Source organism: Amphibalanus amphitrite, unplaced genomic scaffold, assembly GCF_019059575.1.
Source record: "Amphibalanus amphitrite isolate SeventyFive unplaced genomic scaffold, NRLGWU_Aamphi_draft 000037F_arrow, whole genome shotgun sequence".
Lineage (NCBI taxonomy): Eukaryota > Metazoa > Arthropoda > Thecostraca > Balanomorpha > Balanidae > Amphibalanus > Amphibalanus amphitrite.
In genome coordinates this window covers 1,467,471-1,486,265 of record NW_024881533.1, presented here as the reverse complement: position 1 = coordinate 1,486,265, position 18,795 = coordinate 1,467,471, and the positions used below count along the sequence as shown (strand labels likewise).

Below are 18,795 nucleotides of genomic sequence, written 5' to 3'. Positions count from 1 at the left end.
ACGGTATGCAAAAGTAACTGCAAGTTTTATGCTGTGATGTTTGATGTTGGTAAACCTTCACACCTACCAATTTAACTCGTCGCCCCTGACCGCTGGGCGCTGGGGCTCCTTGATTCATTCCACTCATTCCCACTCCCGACGGACCCTGAGTTCCTACTTATAAGTACTGCCTGTTCAGCTCCTGGGCCCAATCTTAGAAATGTCGCAAAATGGGCTTAGCAGAGAGCAGTGAATGCCGCGATGATCATCTAGCAGGTGACAAAGGACATAGCTTCATCGATTTTCAGGGCTACCGAATGACGTGGCACAGGTCAGGAGTCAGGTCAAAGAAGTTAGTTTGCAACTTTTTCTTATTTCATGTACCTATACTGTATAGTGAAGATAGGTAACAGATGTGTTTTTGCAATTTTTATTTTTTGCCGTCAGCTGGTTCAGCTGTCCCGTTTCAGTTATCACAGGTTCTGAATCATGGAACCATAAGTAGTATAAAGGCAGTATATACCAGTTACACAATCCACGGGTGTCGGGAAACAAGCACACGAAGTACGAACACTAGCACAGTAGTTTGTCAATTGTAAAGGCTTTTCCTACTGACACCTCCGGAAGAAATATATGGAAGCACTTTTCCTTCTTTCTAAAATTTGGTAGCGGTGCTTTTACGACGCAGATGTTTCGTAACCTACGCATGTTGAGCGCAAGTATGTTTTAGGGCCTTGAGCGCAAGGCATGTTTTTTAAGAACGCAAGGCCCTGTGATACAATTACTTGATAATTACGTACATTACTAATCAATCAGTCACTAATCGGTTTTGGTAATTTTTCACTGCTGTCGAGGTACCTATCTTTATTGACATTGTATACTTTTATTTGATATTCTTCTATGTACCGCCAGACTGCAAAGTATGGCACGCAGGTCGACGAGGCGCACCGGCCCAAGTTCAAAATCCGCACCAACCCTTCAAACTGAGCCGGAAAATCCGCACCAAAGCGGGCTGAGAGCCCCAAAAATCCGCACCAGCACCGAACCCACAGGCAATTATAATGCAAGAGACTTTATTCATCTCACTATAATTATTTCCCGTCCAGTTTCAGTTTCACTTACCGCTTGAGCAACGCTCACCACGGGACCGCGCCGCGCACTTGTACCGTAAGTTTGAAATAGAGTAAATAGACGGACGCCGATGAAAATAGGGCGCCGGAGGGCATATTGGGTCATGTGACATTCGGAACTTCTCCCCCTCTGTGGGCCTTCTACATGCTAAATGTCACGTGTGAATTTCACGAGCCTTGATCAAATAGCCCCAACAAACTTTCGTATGAGTGAAACCAATGACGTCATTCCCAAGTAGCGTGCTGATTGGCAATCCAAACCAGCTGCTCGCTAATGTGACATATACCAGTCACCACCGCAACCAGTCTTCGTTCTAATGACGTCGTCATCACGATAATTCCTGAGGCGAGAATGGATTTGTTCTGCCGCAATTGTTAGTTCGTTGAGTAAATTTAAAACCTTGGTCCGTAACCGTGCGTCACCGTGGCAGACACGCATTTGTAGGGCTTTCCAAAGAACAGTCAACAAGGGAACCCGGCCGGGTAAGAAGACCACGCGAAGTCCGCAGTCCGCACCGCACCAAGGTCCAAGCGTTGGTCCAAGCCAAATCCGCACAGCACCAGGCCAGATCCGCACCGCACCACTCCAAAATCCGCACCAGCCGAACAAGCCCGCACCGACGAGATCTCGTCGAAATTGCCATACTTTGCAGTCTGGATGTACCGTGATTCGATGCTCCAGTTGAGCTGAGCCTGGCCAGTTTGAGTTGAGACAACAATACCATACCAACCACACATTTGCATTTTTGGCAAGCCACGTTCTAACTTCTACCCCTACTTTGACCTGTCAAGCAAATGTGGGATACAAACTGAGCAATGCTGAGCAACCAGTAGCCAGCCATATTTACCTCAGTATCAGTTCATAATGTTATATTGATCTGGATGTGAAATCAGAATTACCATCATCTAAGATTCCGGCACTTCTGGAACGTTTCATTCTGACAGCGATCCATCTGGATTGAATCACTCATCACAAGGTAAGAACTTCAATGTTGAATTCTGCAGCATGTGTTCTGGTAAGATGGCATGATTGTTCTTATCAATAAATCTATCAAATCCCATGTTTGGAAGCATATAGATTCACATGTTACATGGGGTTATTAAATTGTGTCCGACCTTCAAGGTATGTAGAATTGTAGACAGTAGGTACCTAAGTGGCATTTCTGTCTCTGAATTGTTGTGTCCCATCATCCCATTTTGAAGAGAGCTATTTTGGGCACATTCTCCCCATGGACCCCCCATAGTTTTTCGCGAATAACTCGCGTAAAAAGCGGCCGATCGCGACGATACTTTCAGTACCCTCGCGTTTATCAATTATACACCTTGACCTACCCTGAAAATTTCATGACCTTGACCCAAATGACCTTTGACTTATGACCTACTTTTCGAGACCATGTTTGGTCGTAATCGCGATTCGGCGTATGTCGGCTCGCATTAGCCGCGCGTTTGCAGTCTTCTCGTGGTTTCAAGCGTTCAAACATGTGATATGATGTTGCCCCCATGCATTAGGGTGGTTGTCAAGGTCACCTGAAGGTCAGGTCAGGTCATTGACCTTTGATGACCTTGGTGCACTTTTTCGAGTTTTACATGTTTCCAGGCCAGTTTTTGGAGCTGAATTCGAATTTAGCAACCATATGAACATTTACGAAGTAGTTTTGGTCCCTTCGTAACATGTTACGAAGCTGTCGGAGGCGGTTGACACCTACTAGGAATACCCGGCAGGACCCCTACTGGTTGACCTGACCTGACCTGACCCGACCTGGACTAAATGCATGAAAACATCATCTGTGATCAAAACTAACATGATATTCGTGATCAGCACCCCGAAAAACCCCACAGAAGCCACGCTTTACGACGTTCTAACAGGTCCCGATTTTCCCGACTTTTGGGTCATTGACCTGACCTGCAAGGTCAACCAATGACCTAGGACCTTAAAATTGGATATCATCGGCTTTCTCTCGTCACGGGCAACACACTCGTTTTTTCCGCGAAGCTCTAGCTCGATCAGGGGCGAAACGGCAAGGGGGGGTCCAACGGACCCCCTCCCCCCCGCATACGTTCGCGGCTGGAAAAACACCAATACGGGCGAGGGTTAAAGGTAAATAAATGTACCTAGTTGAAAACATAGCATGCAACATTCTCTGTTCATTGTTTCTTTCAGCAATTTCCACCCACCCAGCTATTTGGGTAAACTATGTATGAACTCAACATTTGCTGTAAGAGTTATGATTTTTGGGAACCATTCTCATGATAAAGAATAGATGGATGGCCGATGCGTCAACAAATAAATCAAGCCCATATTAATAGATATAATGGATTGCAAGCTGTCCCGTTGTCGGGCATTGGCCATTGGGCAGGAGTCGCAGCCGGCATGCTGTGCTCACATACTATTGCACGTCTTCTCTACGTGGCCCTGCGCTCGAAGTTACATAGTTGCAAAGTGCCTGCAGACACTGAAGTCATGAGCCGCAAGACACGGGCAGGCCGGGGCGCGGGCGCTGACCGCTCTCCTGTGGCCGTGTTGCAGACATGATCTCGCTGCTGGCTCGACTGGCGGCCGCGGCCCGGCCGGCGCTCTCCGGGTGCCCGGCGAGCGGCGTGCAGCGGCTGCTCGCGGCCGCGCCGTGCCCGCTGCTGCGGCGGGCGCCGGCGCTGCAGCAGGCCCCTCTGACGCCGCTGAGTGCCGCGGCCGCCGGCTGCCGCGCCATCTCGCTGGAGACCCTGCACCGGCGCCTGCAGAACCCCAAGCGGCGCATCAAGAAACGGCCGCTGGACGGCAACCCGCAGATGAAGGGCGTCGTACTCAAGACGCTCATCAAGAAGCCCAAGAAGCCCAACTCTGCGAACCGGCGCTGCTGCCTGGTGCGACTCAGCAACGGCAAGGAGATGATCGCCTACATCCCGGGCGAGGGCCACAACCTGCAGGAGCACAACATCGTCCTGGTGCGCGTCGGCCGGCTCCGGGACGTTCCCGGCGTCAAAATCAAGTGCATCCGCGGCAAGTACGACCTCTCGCACGTCGTCAAGAAGTCAAATGCGTGAATGGGGTCGCTCGAAGTCTGTTAGCGGTGTCAATGTAATGCGACTTTTTAATACAGTATATCTGTGTGGTTCGAGCGTTTAAGTCTGAGGTTAAATCCGCCATTTTAACTAATGAAATATGGCCCTATAGTGTAATACGATGCATCAAGAACGGTTCACGGCAGGCAACCAGGGTAGCTTATGCTTAGCCTAATTCCTGTGTGGCTAGCTTGCACGTTGCTTGACCTGCGTAGTTATTCAGTTCACCTGGCAACTGACGACTGTGGCGAAGGAAGACTCACGCTAGATCCAGGAGAACCGCGCCACCAATCGCCATCTACCTGTGATACGTTCAACTGCCAATGTCGAAGATACCGAGATATAATAAGTGAAGACTTGGGAGCTTACTACTATTTATCCAAGTTTGATGGCGCTACGGCTACGCCTACCGTTCCCTACGCTGCGCCGGTTGGGAGTCCGATCGTCACACTACGAGATGGGGTGTTTTTTTCATCCCCTGTTGCTAAGCTGAGCACATTCAAAGAAAACTTTTGCATTGCTCTAGCATGCATTCATCAAACGTTCTTGTCGAAAAACTTCTGGCGTCCTTCTCATGACTTAGCATGACATTGTAAATGTAAGGTGGGGTAACTGCCAACTGGTGCAATTATTCTGTCAAACATTTGATAGAAAAGTTATTGATGTTTTTAAGTTTAAAATGTTTTTTTACCGAAATAGGTGCAGTTTTATACACACTCTCTTATTGCCTTATGTCTGATGAAAAGTGTATTTAACCCGCGCCCCGCTGGGCTATTCAGCCATACGCGCCCTGCTGGGGGGGGGGGCAGATTCTGCCCCCCCTGTCTAACTTCCGAACCGATGGTCGTAGAAAGACGGGGAAAACGGCAATCGAAAGCTCTCAACAAGGCGGATCTTAAGAGCCCAATTTTTTTTGCTTAAGTAGGTCAGAGGTCAGGTCAAGGTCAGGTCAAGGGTACAAAATGCAAGTTTCTACAGTATCGGCCTTGCACCGTAGTTGCCGAAGAATGGACTGCGACTGATTGCCCAAAACGTGTTCTTAGACTACCAAGACAATATTCGTTGCACACAATGTCATTCAAAGGTCAAGGTCAAGGTCAGGTCAGGTCAGGTCACCAAAAACAAAATTTAGAAAAGGGCATATGCGACACATGTTTTATGGGTCATTTTACTCATAGAATTCAAAAGGCACACTCAATAGGTGATATGGACCACCTCTGGATGAAATTCAGGTCGAGGTCAGGTCAAGGTCAGGTCAAGTGAGGTCAAATTTTGAAGTTGGTTGTTAAGGCCTAAAAAGGTGTCTATCTGATGCAGTTTTTCACGGCGAATCGAATGGTGCTATTTTTGTTTCCGTACGAGGTCTAGAACTTCAAAAAAATCATTTTTCAAAATTTTTGTGTGTCGTGACGTCATAAAATTTTGAATAACTCCCACATTTTTGAACCGATTCTTCTAAAAATTGGTATGTAGGTGCACATAGACCACCCCAGTAAACATGACGACGTCGGCCCGACGTCGGGCCGAGGCTCGGCCCGACGTCGGCCCAACGTCGGTTCAACCTCGGCCCGACATCGGCTGCACGTCGGATATGCCCGCATGTTCCGACGTCCAGCCGAAGTCCAGCCGACTTCGAGCCGACGTCGGGCCGAGATCGTTTGCCGAGGTTGACGAGATCGTTTGTCGTTGGACCGACGGGGCCGACGTCGGCATGTTTATTGGGACAACGCGCCAAAAATATCAACCGGCGGCGGGATTCGAGCCCCCCAGTCGCCGACGTCGGCATGTTTACTGGGACAACACGCCAAAAACATCAGCCGGCGATGGGATTCGAACCCAGTGCCATTCGAACGCGAGATTAGTGCGCTAACCACTACACCACGCAGCCAGCTAACGAAACTGGTTTGTTTTGTTCGCTTATGCCCTTTCGGTCTGACAAGACCATTTCAGAGCCGGAAGGATCATAGGATGGAGACATTGGTCTTCTTGGCGAGCACCCTGGGTCCAGTTCATATAGAGTCCCTGGTCCCATTGCTGTTACGTGACACTTATTGGAAAGGGCGACCCCACAATGGATTCATTTAGCCACTCTTACACACCTGCACCAACGTTTCCCAAAGTGTCCCTTTGATAAGTGGCACTTTGGCAAAGTGACACTTGCCGACTGGCCTTCCGCCTTTCTATATGAACTGGGCCCGGCCCTGGTGAGTTGCCGGGGCTGAGCCTGACCAAAGGATAGGCCGAGCAGCCCCCAAGCACTCACCGCACCCGGCTACGGGCGAGCTCGGCTTACGGGCAATCCCAAATGGGATAAAGTTTCCCGTCCAGTCCGGATCAGGGGGTTGCGGCGTGGAGGAAGATTTGAGTTTCCTGAGGATATTTTGAATACAGAAGCTCTTTATGAAACATGAAACATGTATTTTATATTATTTTAACGGTCAAAACAGCGGCCGATGTCGGTCCGACGTCGCCCCGACGTCGGCCCGACGTCGGCTGGACCTCAGCAATTGATCTCGGTCCGACGTCGGCCCGACGTCGGCTGGACCTCGGCTGGACGTCGGAACATGCGGGCATATCCGACATCCAGCCGACGTCGTGCCGAGGTTGGACCGACGTCGGGCCGACGTCGGCATGCTGATGCCGAGTTGCCGACGTCACCCCGACGTCGGCCGACGTCGGGCCGACGTCGGCATGTTTACTGGGACCTCTCTGACATATATTCCGGTTTTTCGATACACTCAAAATTTTGGATTTTATAATTATTTTTCCAAAAAGTCAGTTTTTTGAGAAAAAAAAAATTTGGGCCAAAATCCAAAATTTTCAAAAAACCGAGATAGCCATTTGATAGACAAAGTAGAATCACGTATAACCTTTTTTGTTACGTCTTGATTCCTTTAAAAATGAAGATCTTAGCGGCGTTTGAAATTTTGCCGTTTTTTAAGCGAAAATGGCGAACATGACGTCACCAAAACGTCAATTTCTCAAAAATTTTCCGACGGATTTCGCTCAAATTTTCAGGGAACGTGTCAAATTGATGTATGATAAGGTACTGAAACTTTGACGTCGCTGGCGTAATGCGTTTAGAAGTTATTGGCAAAAAACGGGAGGGGGGCAGATTCTGCCCCCCCCCAGTGGGGCGCGGGTTAACCTTCCAGGCGGTGGGGGGGATTTTTTTGCCCCCCCTTTAGTTTTTTCGATATATCTCGAGAATCGCTGCGCCGATCGTCACCAAACTTTCAGTACCCTCCCGGGAGTAGCTAGCGCACATGGTGACCAAAATTTTTTCCAAAGGCTTTGATAGGTTGGCCGCTAATGACGTCAGAGTGACGTCATTTTTGCCATTTTCGACCCAAAAAAAGGTTTCGCGGGAAGAGCTGTCAGGCCTACAGCTTTAGAGAAAATGTTACAGACAAAAAAGGTGTGGAATCAAGAGGGCTACAAAACTGCTATTTCGGTTTTTCGAATTTTTTGGATTTTGACCCCCAATGATCAAAAAATAGGATTTTTGAATATAATAGCCAAAAAATCCAAAAAGTTTTTTGAATTTCGAAAAAAACCGGAATATATGTGATAGTCCCTACCGCCTTCTATCTACATACCAAATTTGAGATCAATACCTACCTCTTTTTTTTTGGCCAAGTTATAGCGAAAAAAATGTTCAAAATTGATGACGTCAAATTTTCAAACTCAATTTTTAGCAATTCCAGACCTCGTAGCGCAAAACAAAGACCACCATTAGACTCCCCGTGACGAGCTGCATCGAATCGATACCCATTTTATGCAAAAATATCAACTTTGAAATTTGACCTTTTTTGACCTGACCTTGACCTGACCTCCACCAAAAAGTGACCTAAACCGTACCTGATGGTCTTATAACTAATACCATTGAGTTGGAAATGAAAAACTGGCCATAAAACATGCATCGCACAACCTTAGTAAAGTTGGGTTCATGTGGTGACCCTTGGTGACCTTTGGTGACCTGACCTGTGACCTAACCTGGTATGACCAGTGACCTCTAATAGCAACATATGTACTAGACAACTGACGCCTTATCGCTGATTTTCGACAAAATGCGTTTTACTCGGTGTTATAGCGCTTTCCCTAGAAGCCCCGTGAACGGTGAAACATTTTATCTTTGACCTGACCTGTGACGTCATCGGTGACCCCGAGGTCAATGAAATTTGGTTTCCTTCGACAAATTTGACAGAGCTATCGAACGCCGTTTGAATTTTCCGGATCCGTCCAGTAGTTTCGGAGATACAGGGTGTTTCACAATAAACGTTACTTTTGATAAGCTTTTAAAATGACCTCAACTATTCGTATGCCCATAAATTCTATATTCATTTTGTTGCAAATTCCTTCGGGTTTTTTATCCTTACAAAAACTATGACGAATCAGCAACTGCATTCTTTATGTACGTGCAATGTCCACGCCATCAAAACGGGTCAATTCGCTGTTAAGCTTCAGGGTCCTTCACAATGAATGTTGCTTTTCAAACGACGATGTTTCAGTGACATGTATTGCATATGGCTCATGAGTATTACCACATGAGACAGCAGAACAGTAACTGATGAACATATTTCAGTTCAGCACCCTTCACGGGTTCTCCACTATGCCACCCTTCCGTCTGACTTTTTCAACCAGATTTTCTGGGATCGCCGTCCGGCCAAGAGGCGGGGCTGGTCTCGTGTTTCCAGTCTTCTGGAACCTTTCTACCACCCGTTTGAAAGACATTTTTGACGGAATATCCTTCCTCCTTTTAAAATGGCTACCGAAACTCCGTCGCACTGCAGTCAGACTCCGCAAAGCGCCGTAATGCATGACCACCCGCCTCATCATCTGTACACGGCGAATTGACCCGTTTTGACGGTGTTGGCATTGCACGTTCATATCAGTTGGCCGGTTGACCTCGACCCGGCCGGTCGTGCGGGGCGGCGGCGCGCGCGCGTGACCGGCTGCCAGTGTGGTGAGCGAGCCTGGCCGGCTATCAGTGTTTCCGTGTTGGTTTTGCGAGTGCTACGCGCCGCACACCAATCATGACCAAGAAACGTAAGACGCTGTCACCGCCCCAGGAAGGACAGAGTGATATTTGTGCAGATTTGAAGAGGTTTATTGTGGAGGAAAATGAGAAATGTGTCAAACAGATCGTGGACTCAAACAACAGGCGGTTAGAGGCGATAGAGGAGTCCTTAAACTTTGCGATGGACTCCCTCACGTCAGTGTCCAAGCGGCAGCGCGCAGCGGAGTCAGACATTACGCAACTGCAAAAGGAGACAGCTGACCTGCGGAGACGCCTGCAGCAGATAGAAGTCAGCGAGGACAGGCAGCAGCAGGACAAGCGACTCACCTGCTTGATCTTCTCCGGGCCGGCGCTGCAGCGCCTGACGAGCCGAGAGGACGCCGCGCGCCTCATCAAGTCGCTGGTGCAGCAGTACCTGCAGCACTCCCTGGATGGCTCCCAGGTGAAGGCGATGGTTCGCCTGAAGAACGGTAAAATACTTACCGAGTTTACCACAGCCACGCCCGGATCCGATCGTGACTTCTTGTTTCGAGCTAAGTCCCGGCTACGCGGTTCAGGACTGTATATAGCCGAGTCGCTCACACCCCGTCGGCAAGCTATGGTTGTGGAGCTACTGCAGCTCAAGAGGGAGGGTGTCGTCTTCTCCGTCTTTACCCGGTCCGGAGATGTGTTCGCGTGCCGGGAGCGTGACTCGGCCCCAATCCGGGTCAGTGACCTGGAGGCGGTGCGCCGGCTGGCCGGTGACCGCGCGCCCGACCTCCGCGCGCAGGGGCGCACCCAGGCGCGAGGCTCGGGAGGACAGCAGCCATCGACTCGGAGTGCGGAGGAGAGGGAGCTCGACGGAGGACAGAGGAGGGAGGAGGCAGTCTTCAGTCCTCGGGGCAGGATGGAGATGGACACGCGCAGCACTGGTGACGCCACGAACCCAAGCCGGCACGGCTCCTACTCTGGACCGGATCGCCCTAGCGAGGCGGCGAGCTCGGTCTCCCGCGACGTTGGCGGAGAGCGGATATCGCTCCTAGACTGCGCTCGTGAGTCGCCAATCCAGCTGGTGCAGTTGCAATCCAGTTCCCCGCCAATCGAAGAGGGAGTATCTGAGGCTGACGTCGAAGGCGGCGGCGTCCCGATCGTGCCCCGTGCGGGGCTTGGCGCCAGAGTCCGGTCAGCGTCGGTAGGTGCTCGACCGGTCGTGTCTGGCTCCCCCGGTTTCGGCGACCTGGCGGCGCCCGTGTCGGTGACCGTTCCGAGCCAGGCGGCTGCGGCGGCCGGCCGGGGAGACGCGGTAAGCGAGCAGAGAGACTCTCTGCTGCCCGGTGGACAGCGGAGTCTGCTGACCGAGCGGCTGAGGGGGGCGGGGGCTGGGGCAGCGGGGCCGTCGGGGCGTGGGAGGGGCGGGACGAGGACTCCGTCTGGCACGTCCAGGCCGGGAGTACAGGGCGGGGATGGGAAGTTCAGAGATATTAGACAGTACTTCTAGGGTGTAATGTGTTCTGATCTGATGTGGATCAAGTCCGAAGCGTTTCCGTTTCCTTTTTTGGAGTGGAGTTGCTCAATGGCACATTGCCATTGGCCTTCGTATGCAGATGTTTTGTCGATTGAACACCCAAGAGTAGTTAGCGCCGTGTCCCATGTGGATGTGTTCAGCATTGTATTCATACTGAAGGTCGGCTTCTGGACGATGTATCTGAGGTGCCGTTTCGCTATGTTTCTTACGTTCTGTTCATGTGCCCATAGACGGAGTGGTGTCCCAGGACCTGAGTGCCGGAGGAGTTGCTGCGTTGTCCGTGGCTGCGGCGGCGGGTTCGGCGCGGCGCGCGGTGGTGGCGACTTCCGAGGCGTGCCCGCGGGCCCTGGTGTCGGAGACTGCGGCCTCTGGATCGACGGTGAGGTTGGTGACACTCTGTGTCACTCCTCTTGTGGCCTGGGCTGGTCGCTGCCGCCCCCGCCGGCGGCTTCGGCGTCGGCGGTGTCTATCGCGCACTCCTCTCCAATAATCCTGTATTCCGACTCACATAATTACCCACTATCCTACCCACTAGCAAATAAGCACGAACTACACCACGTACCAACCTCATTCCCAGCGGCATGGAAACTATGGCTGAGCTAAAATTTATGACATATAATTGTAGAGGGCTAGGGAGTCGAGAGAAAAGGAGAGATGTTGTTAACTTTCTTAAAAAGCTCGATTTTGATATTTATCTGCTCCAAGACACGCACCTTACCGAAAGAACTGTACAATATTTCAACACTATATGGAACGGAAAATGTTATCACTCTTTTGGAACTTACAATAGCAGAGGAGTGTCAATATTATTCAAACCAAGAGTACAGCACAATGTGATTCATGAGGAACATAGTCCTGATGGAAATTTTCTCACGCTTACCTGCACTATATTTTTAAACACATACACTATTACGACAGTATATGGACCTAATGATGATTGTCCAGCTTTCTTCGACAGATTACACGGCAAATTTGAGACGATACCTAACGAAAACATGATAATCGCCGGAGACTTTAATTTCGTAGCAGATCACTCACATGATTCAAACTATAATCGACAAAATAACCCAGGAGCAAAGAGAGCGTTTTCTGAAATTATAGAACGGTACAATTTGATCGATACTTGGAGAGAATTGCATCCTGATGGCGATGGTTACACTTGGACAAGACCAAATCCGGTCAAATTCGGTCGACTTGATCGAATATATATTTCAGATCACCTAATTACTCACATAATATCAAGTAAAGTATGTCCTGGATACCGGTCAGACCATAATATGGTAACTCTCAGTATCAAAGAGCCACAGTTGAAAAGAGGCCCTGGGCTATGGAAGTTTAATTCGGCATTACTGGAGGACACTGCTTACAAAAAAATTGTTACAGAGATCACAATTAATACAGTAAGACAATACGCAATTCCTATTTATGACGAGGAATTTATTTCAAATCCAAGTAATTTCAAACATATCCAGATGACTATCAGTTCTAGTTTATTTTACGAAACATTACTGATGATGATCAGAGGAGAAACGGTGCGGTTTTCAAAGCAAAAAGCAAAGACAAAGAGAGAAAAAGAAAATAAGTTGTTAACGGAAATAAACAACCTAAATGACATATTTAACAGAAGCAAAACACAAGAGGATTTAAAGCGCTTAGACGATGCTAAACGAAAACTAGAAGAGATGAGAAAGCCCCAAATACAAGGTTTAATAACAAGGTCTAGAGTGGATTGGTTCGAGGACGGAGAAAAATGCTCGAAATATTTTTTGTCATTAGAAAAGAGAAATGCTATGCGAAAGTCGATTCAGGTTATTAGGGATGGAGAGAAAGTGATAAGTAACAAGGAAGAAATACTGCAACGATTTTCACAACATCTACAAACTAAGTATAGAAATAATTCTTCACACAGTAGAAATATCTCCTATCTAGAAAACATCGGAAAACACTTTTTCAACCAGATTTTCTGGGATCGCCGTCCGGCCAAGAGGCGGGGCTGGTCTCGTGTTTCCAGTCTTCTGGAACCTTTCTACCACCCGTTTGAAAGACATTTTTGACGGAATATCCTTCCTCCTTTTAAAATGGCTACCGAAACTCCGTCGCACTGCAGTCAGACTCCGCAAAGCGCCGTAATGCATGACCACCCGCCTCATCATCTGTACACGGCGAATTGACCCGTTTTGACGGTGTTGGCATTGCACGTTCATACAGATGGAACCGTTGACGGTTTGTAAAAGAAAAATATAAGGACTAAAAACCGCAACAAATTTGCAGCAAAATGCATATAAAATTTACGCGCTCACGAACAAGTAAGATCTTCATTTAAGCTATTCAAAAGTAACATTTATTGTGAAACACCCTGTACGAGGGGGGGGGGGCAAAAAATGCCCCCCCCCACCGCGCGGAAGGTGGCTGGGAGGCCCACCGCCTGCCGGGTTAAGTGATATGACCTCAGGCCACGGGTATGAAAACTAGGTAAATATTAGATGAGTCATGTAAGTCTAATTAGTCTGTTGCGAACATTTGCTTCTCCTTGGGTTTAGTCATTGCAAATGCCCTGGTGACCTGACATGGGGCTTGGAATCTTCACGTGTTCGAAAAGATGCATCATGATTTCAAGTACACAAACGACAAAACAGTGCTATTCAAATCTTTATATCTATATTTCGCAGACGTTTCAACGACAAGGCGTCTTCGTCAGTGCAAATGAAGTGAAACTTAGTACATATGTTTAATTAATTAGCATATTCGATAGCATATTCAATAGGATATTCGACAAATATTCGATAAATTACTATACGTATTCGTTCAATCGTTCACATGAAAATGACACAGGATACATTTACCTTTACCCACAGAAACACATCATTTTTGGAGTCCAACCACGTTCTAGACTGTGTGGTCTCCCTCCACTTGTACAAATACATTTAAATATCTATCGCCATCTTTGCTCCGATCTTTGCCCACGTAAAGAAGCCCGATTTTACGTTGATGACATCATTTAACATAATATGTGCTGCTTCTTTTGCTTTACGAACTGATTTTGACATTCCTTCCTCGATGGCGCCCGCCCTGGACCAGTCAGGCAGGCTTCCACACTTGTCTATGTGTGGATCGAATGCGTTTTTTGAGTCGTGATTTCGGACGTCCCGTTTGTGCTCCTTCAGCCGTGTTTCTAAGCCCCTTCCTGATTAATTACTATATTACTATAAATTACTATAAATTACTATACGTATTCCTATACGAATACGTATAGTAATTTATCGAATATTTGTCGAATATCCTATTGAATATGCTATCGAATATGCTAATTAATTAAACATATGTACTAAGTTTCACTTCATTTGCACTGACGAAGACGCCTTGTCGTTGAAACGTCTGCGAAATATAGATATAAAGATTTGAATTGCACTGTTTTGTCGTTTGTGTACTTGAAACAATGTCTTCTTACCAACATGCATCATGATGTTTGTAAAAGCAAAGGTGCTAGGCGCCATGCATGCATATCAGCGCCGTTTTCGCAGTTTTCCCAAACAGAGTTGCTTTCATTTGTCGGCTCTTATCACCTTTGTCCGTCCGTGATTGGCTGTTCCCGCCAGCTGCGGCACCCACCCAGCCCGGCGCTGTGCGGTGACCGGTCACCGTCCCGCCCCGGCGCTGTGCGGTGACCGGTCACCGTCCCGCCCCGGTGCTGAGGCGCTGACCGCCTGCCGCCCCGGCCCGGGGCTAAGCGGTGACCGTCCGCCGTCTGGCCGTTGCAGATCCGCCGGCCATGGGCCATGGGTCGCCACAGTGAGCTGCAGCGCTCCGTGCTCGCTCTGTACCGACAGTGCCTGCGCGCCGCCGCCCATAAACCGGGCGCCGCCGCCGCCGTGCGCGCAGAGTTCCGCCGCAACGCCGACGTTCCGCGCCTCGAGGTGATGCGCATCGAGTTCCTGCTGCGACAGGGCCGCCGCAAGCTGCAGATGCTCCAGGATCCGCACGTGTCGCAAATGGGCCAGTTCCGCAGCGACGACCAGTGACCAGCGTCTGCAAGCTGAGCGGTTTTAGGGGCTTACAGGATACAGCAGCACGGTTTGGACTGCTGATAACGCATGGTTTGGACTGCATCACGAGCTGACGGATTATCAGCTGGCCTGCTCCCCTTGCCAGATTAAAGACTCCTCCACCGCACGATGAGCCGGCTGGTGCGTGTGCGCCACCTGGGTCTGGTCAGCTACTCGGCCGGCCTGGCCGCCCAGAGGGCAGCACTGTCGGCCCACCAGGCGGCGCTGGCGGCGGGCGGTCCGGCGCCTCACGAGCTGCTGCTGCTGGAGCACACGCCCGTGTACACGGTGGGCCGGCGGCAGCAGGGCGCCGACACCGCCGCAGAGGAGGCGCGCCTGCGCCGGCTCGGCGCCGAGTTCGAGCGCACCGGCCGCGGCGGCTTGATAACCTTCCACGGGCCCGGCCAGCTGGTCGCCTACCCGATGCTGAACCTGCGACAGCTGGGCGTGCCCGGCCCCAGGAGGTGAGACAGTCACACACAGCAGACAGGGCGTCCCAGCCCCAGCGGGTGAGGACGATACACAGCAGACAGGGCGTCACAGTCCCAGCGGGTAAGGACGATACACAGCAGACAGGGCGTCCCGGTCCCAGCGGGTAAGGACTAAGGACGATACACAGCAGACAGGGCGTCCCAGCCCCAGCGGGTGAGGACAATTCACGGCAGACTGGGCGTCCCAGTCCCAGTGGGTAAGGACGATACACGGTCTCTGACTGCAAAAGGTGAAATAAGGGAACGTGGGAAATGATGAGTGATACCGGCTTCACAAAGTAAGAAAGCGAAATAGTAAACGCGGCACACGCATAGGGGTCGGCTGGATATCGTACTAGGCACAGGTGTATAAGTGCTTAAAGATGGAGGGAAACTAATAACTATGCATCCATCATGTGTTAAAAGCGTGCGTGAACATAGTCCGGCCGATGCGTCCGTAGTGCGGCCGTTGGCTCACTGCAGCCCGCGCTGTGTCTCTGATCTCTGAGTGGTGTCGGCTGCCCTCTCTGCCTCCAGGTACGTCTGCCTCCTGGAGCAGGCCATCATCAACGTCTGCGGTCAGCTCGGTGTGCCGGCGGCCACCTCTCCGCACACGGGCGTCTGGGTGGGCGACAACAAGGTCTGCGCGCTCGGTAAGTGACGTGACGGGGCCGAGCGGGTACAACAGTACCCACCCACCTGCAACGGACTGAGACGGTAGTCACCTGTCTGAGACGGTACTCGGCCGAGATGGAACTCATCAGTCATCTGATCCAGGCGGTTCTCGCCCGTGACCCGAGACGGTACTGAACTGAGACGGTACTGAACTGACCGAGACGGTACTGAACTGAGACGGTACTGAACTGACCGAGATGGTACTGAACTGACCGGGACGGTACTGAACTGACCGAGACGGTACTGAACTGACCAATACGGTACTAAACTGACCGAGACGGTACTGAACTGACGGAGACGGTAGTGACCTGCCTGAGACGGTACTGAACTCACCGAGATGGTACTGAACTGACCGGGACGGTACTGAACTGACCAAGACGGTGCTGAACTGAACCAAGACGGTACTGTACTGACCGAGACGGTACTGAACTGACCGAGACGGTACTGAACCGAGACGGTACTGAACTGAACTGACCGAGACTGTACGGAACTGAGACGAAACTGAATTGACCAAGACGGTACTGAGCTGACCGAGACGGTACTGACTACTGAACTGGCCGAGACGGTACTGAACCGAGACGTTACTGGACCGAGACGGTACTGAACTGACCGAGACGGTACTGAACTGACCCTGACCGAGACGGTACTCACCTGTCTGAGACGGTACTGAACTGACCGAGATGGTACTGAACTGACCGAGATGGTACTGAACTGACCGGGACGGTACCGAAGTGACCAATACGGCACTGAACTGACCGAGAGGGTACTCACCTGTTTGAGACGGTACTTAGCTGACTGAGACTGTGCCCACCTGAAACGGCACTGAACTGAACTGACCGAGACGGTACTGAACCGAAACGGTACTGAACTGAAACGGTACTGAACTGAACTGACCGAAACGGTACTCACCTGTCTGAGACGGTACTGAACTGACCGAGATGGTACTGAACTGACCGATACGGTACTGAACTGAGTCGGTACTGAACTGACCGAGAGGGCACTGAACTGACCGAGACGGTACTGAACTGACCGAGAGGGTACTGAACTGACCGAGAGGGTACTGAACTGACCGAGACGGTACTGAACTGACCAATACGGTACTGAACTGACCGAGACGGTAGTGACCTGCCTGAGACGGTACTGAACTCACCGAGATGGTACTGAACTGACCCTGACCGAGACGGTACTGAACTGACCCTGACCGAGACGGTACTCACCTGTCTGAGACGGTACTGAACTGACCGAGATGGTACTGAACTGACCGGGACGGTACCGAAGTGACCAATACGGCACTGAACTGACCGAGAGGGTGCTCACCTGTTTGAGACGGTACTTAGCTGACTGAGACTGTGCTCACCTGAAACGGCACTGAACTGAACTGACCGAGACGGTACTGAACCGAAACGGTACTGAACCGAAACGGTACTGAACTGAAACGGTACTGAACTGAAACGGCACTGAACTGAACTGACCGAGACGGTACTGAACCGAAACGGTACTGAACCGAAACGGTACTGAACTGAAACGGTACTGAACTGAACTGACCGAGACGGTACTCACTCACCTGGGATACCGATGGCCTCACAGAGGTCCTCGATATTGTATTTGCGCATGTGTTAGTTACGACACTACAGTGAAAAAAAATCGAACCAATGTTTTTTACTGGTGAGTTTCATTGCTACAATGTAGTGTTTTGTTCGCATTTTTCAATGATGTTGTTTCCAATCCCCATTGGCTCTCACAGTGCTATATTTCCGTGCGTCGTTGTGTACCTACCGTCCGCGGTGCGGCGGTCTTCTGACGGAGCTGCCGTGTCGCCGACAGGGATTCACCTGACGCAGCGCGTGCTGAGCTCGCACGGCCTGGCGCTCAACTGCTCCGTCGACCTCGACTGGTTCCGGCACATCGTGCCGTGCGGCATCGCCGACAAGTTCGTCACCTCGCTGACGGCCGAGCTGGGTCGCCCGGTGGCCGTGGCAGAGGCGGCGCCGCTCGTGGCCGACGCGCTCGCGGCCCGCCTCGGCTGCCGGCTGGTCTGGGAGGACGGCGACCGGCGGGCCAGTGACGTCAGCGCCGCTCAGCCAATCACCGCCGAGTGACGCCGGCCGAGCCGCGCCAGCCGAGTTTGTCCGATATTTATAGTGTTTGCTAGCTACTAACTGGGCATTTCCGCAATCCACATTTTATGAAATTGCTAAACCCGTAGCGGTGCGCTGTGAGTTGTGAAGTGAAATGGGATGTGTGGTCGCATGTCGGGTGGCCGGTGGGATGGGAGTTCTGACGGTGAAATGTGAGCTGGTATCTATGGGATGGAACAGTAAAATGTGCGACTGTGTGAGCGATGGAATGGTGATAGATAACAGGCGTTATTTCACACTCAGGCTAGACATAGTCTATAGTAGGTGAGTAAAGTAAGTCAGTTACCTCAGCCAGGGGGTCGAGGCAGGGTATAAACCATTGAAGGACGGTTGACACTAAACCATGCAGCCGCAAGACGCAAAAAGAGCCGTGATATATCAATCAGACGTAGGTACCTACCTACCGTCCAAACCTCAAGCTTCTAAGTTGTGTGGTGGCACCGCGGTCGGTAGACTCACAGTGTATATAAATATATAAAAGGTATTCATTTCATTTATGAATAGATCTATTCTCATCTATTCATTTAAATGAATAGATAGATGTGCCTAGGCATCGTTTTTTACCTCAATGCTTGAACCCTTGCTCCCCTGGCTAGAACGGGGAGGGCTAGAATCGAAATTCGACAGGCGATACGTCTTCGAACTTGGGAAGGACGAACAGAGTGGAGGCGTCTCAGTCTGGTCCGTCTGAGTGATCAGCGGCCGCATGCCACACGGTATAGAGAGCTGTCGCCCGTCATCGAGAAAAAAGGCTGTCTTATCAGGTACCTGTTAGC

General features: G+C 50.5%; 2 protein-coding genes across 6 annotated transcripts; both read left to right on the top strand.

Moving 5' to 3' along the window:
* Positions 1-707: 707 nt before the first annotated feature.
* LOC122372872 (putative lipoyltransferase 2, mitochondrial) lies at positions 708-18,572 on the top strand. Of its 5 annotated transcripts, XM_043350561.1 has the most exons (6): positions 708-833; positions 1,902-2,086; positions 10,924-11,072; positions 14,452-15,200; positions 15,744-15,859; positions 17,706-18,572. In XM_043350561.1, exons 4-6 carry the CDS (start codon positions 14,866-14,868, stop codon positions 17,978-17,980), a joined length of 726 nt encoding a protein of 241 aa, XP_043206496.1. In that variant the 5' UTR covers positions 708-833; positions 1,902-2,086; positions 10,924-11,072; positions 14,452-14,865; the 3' UTR covers positions 17,981-18,572. The 5 variants fall into 5 exon arrangements, with proteins under 5 accessions (XP_043206496.1, XP_043206480.1, XP_043206489.1 ...); XM_043350545.1 differs by lacking the exon at positions 10,924-11,072 and having other exon boundaries at positions 713-833; XM_043350554.1 differs by lacking the exons at positions 708-833; positions 10,924-11,072 and adding an exon at positions 1,574-1,592.
* LOC122373023 (40S ribosomal protein S12, mitochondrial-like) lies at positions 3,571-4,151 on the top strand. Its single transcript, XM_043350752.1, has 2 exons — positions 3,571-3,588; positions 3,768-4,151. Exons 1-2 carry the CDS (start codon positions 3,571-3,573, stop codon positions 4,149-4,151), a joined length of 402 nt encoding a protein of 133 aa, XP_043206687.1.
* Positions 18,573-18,795: the final 223 nt, after the last annotated feature.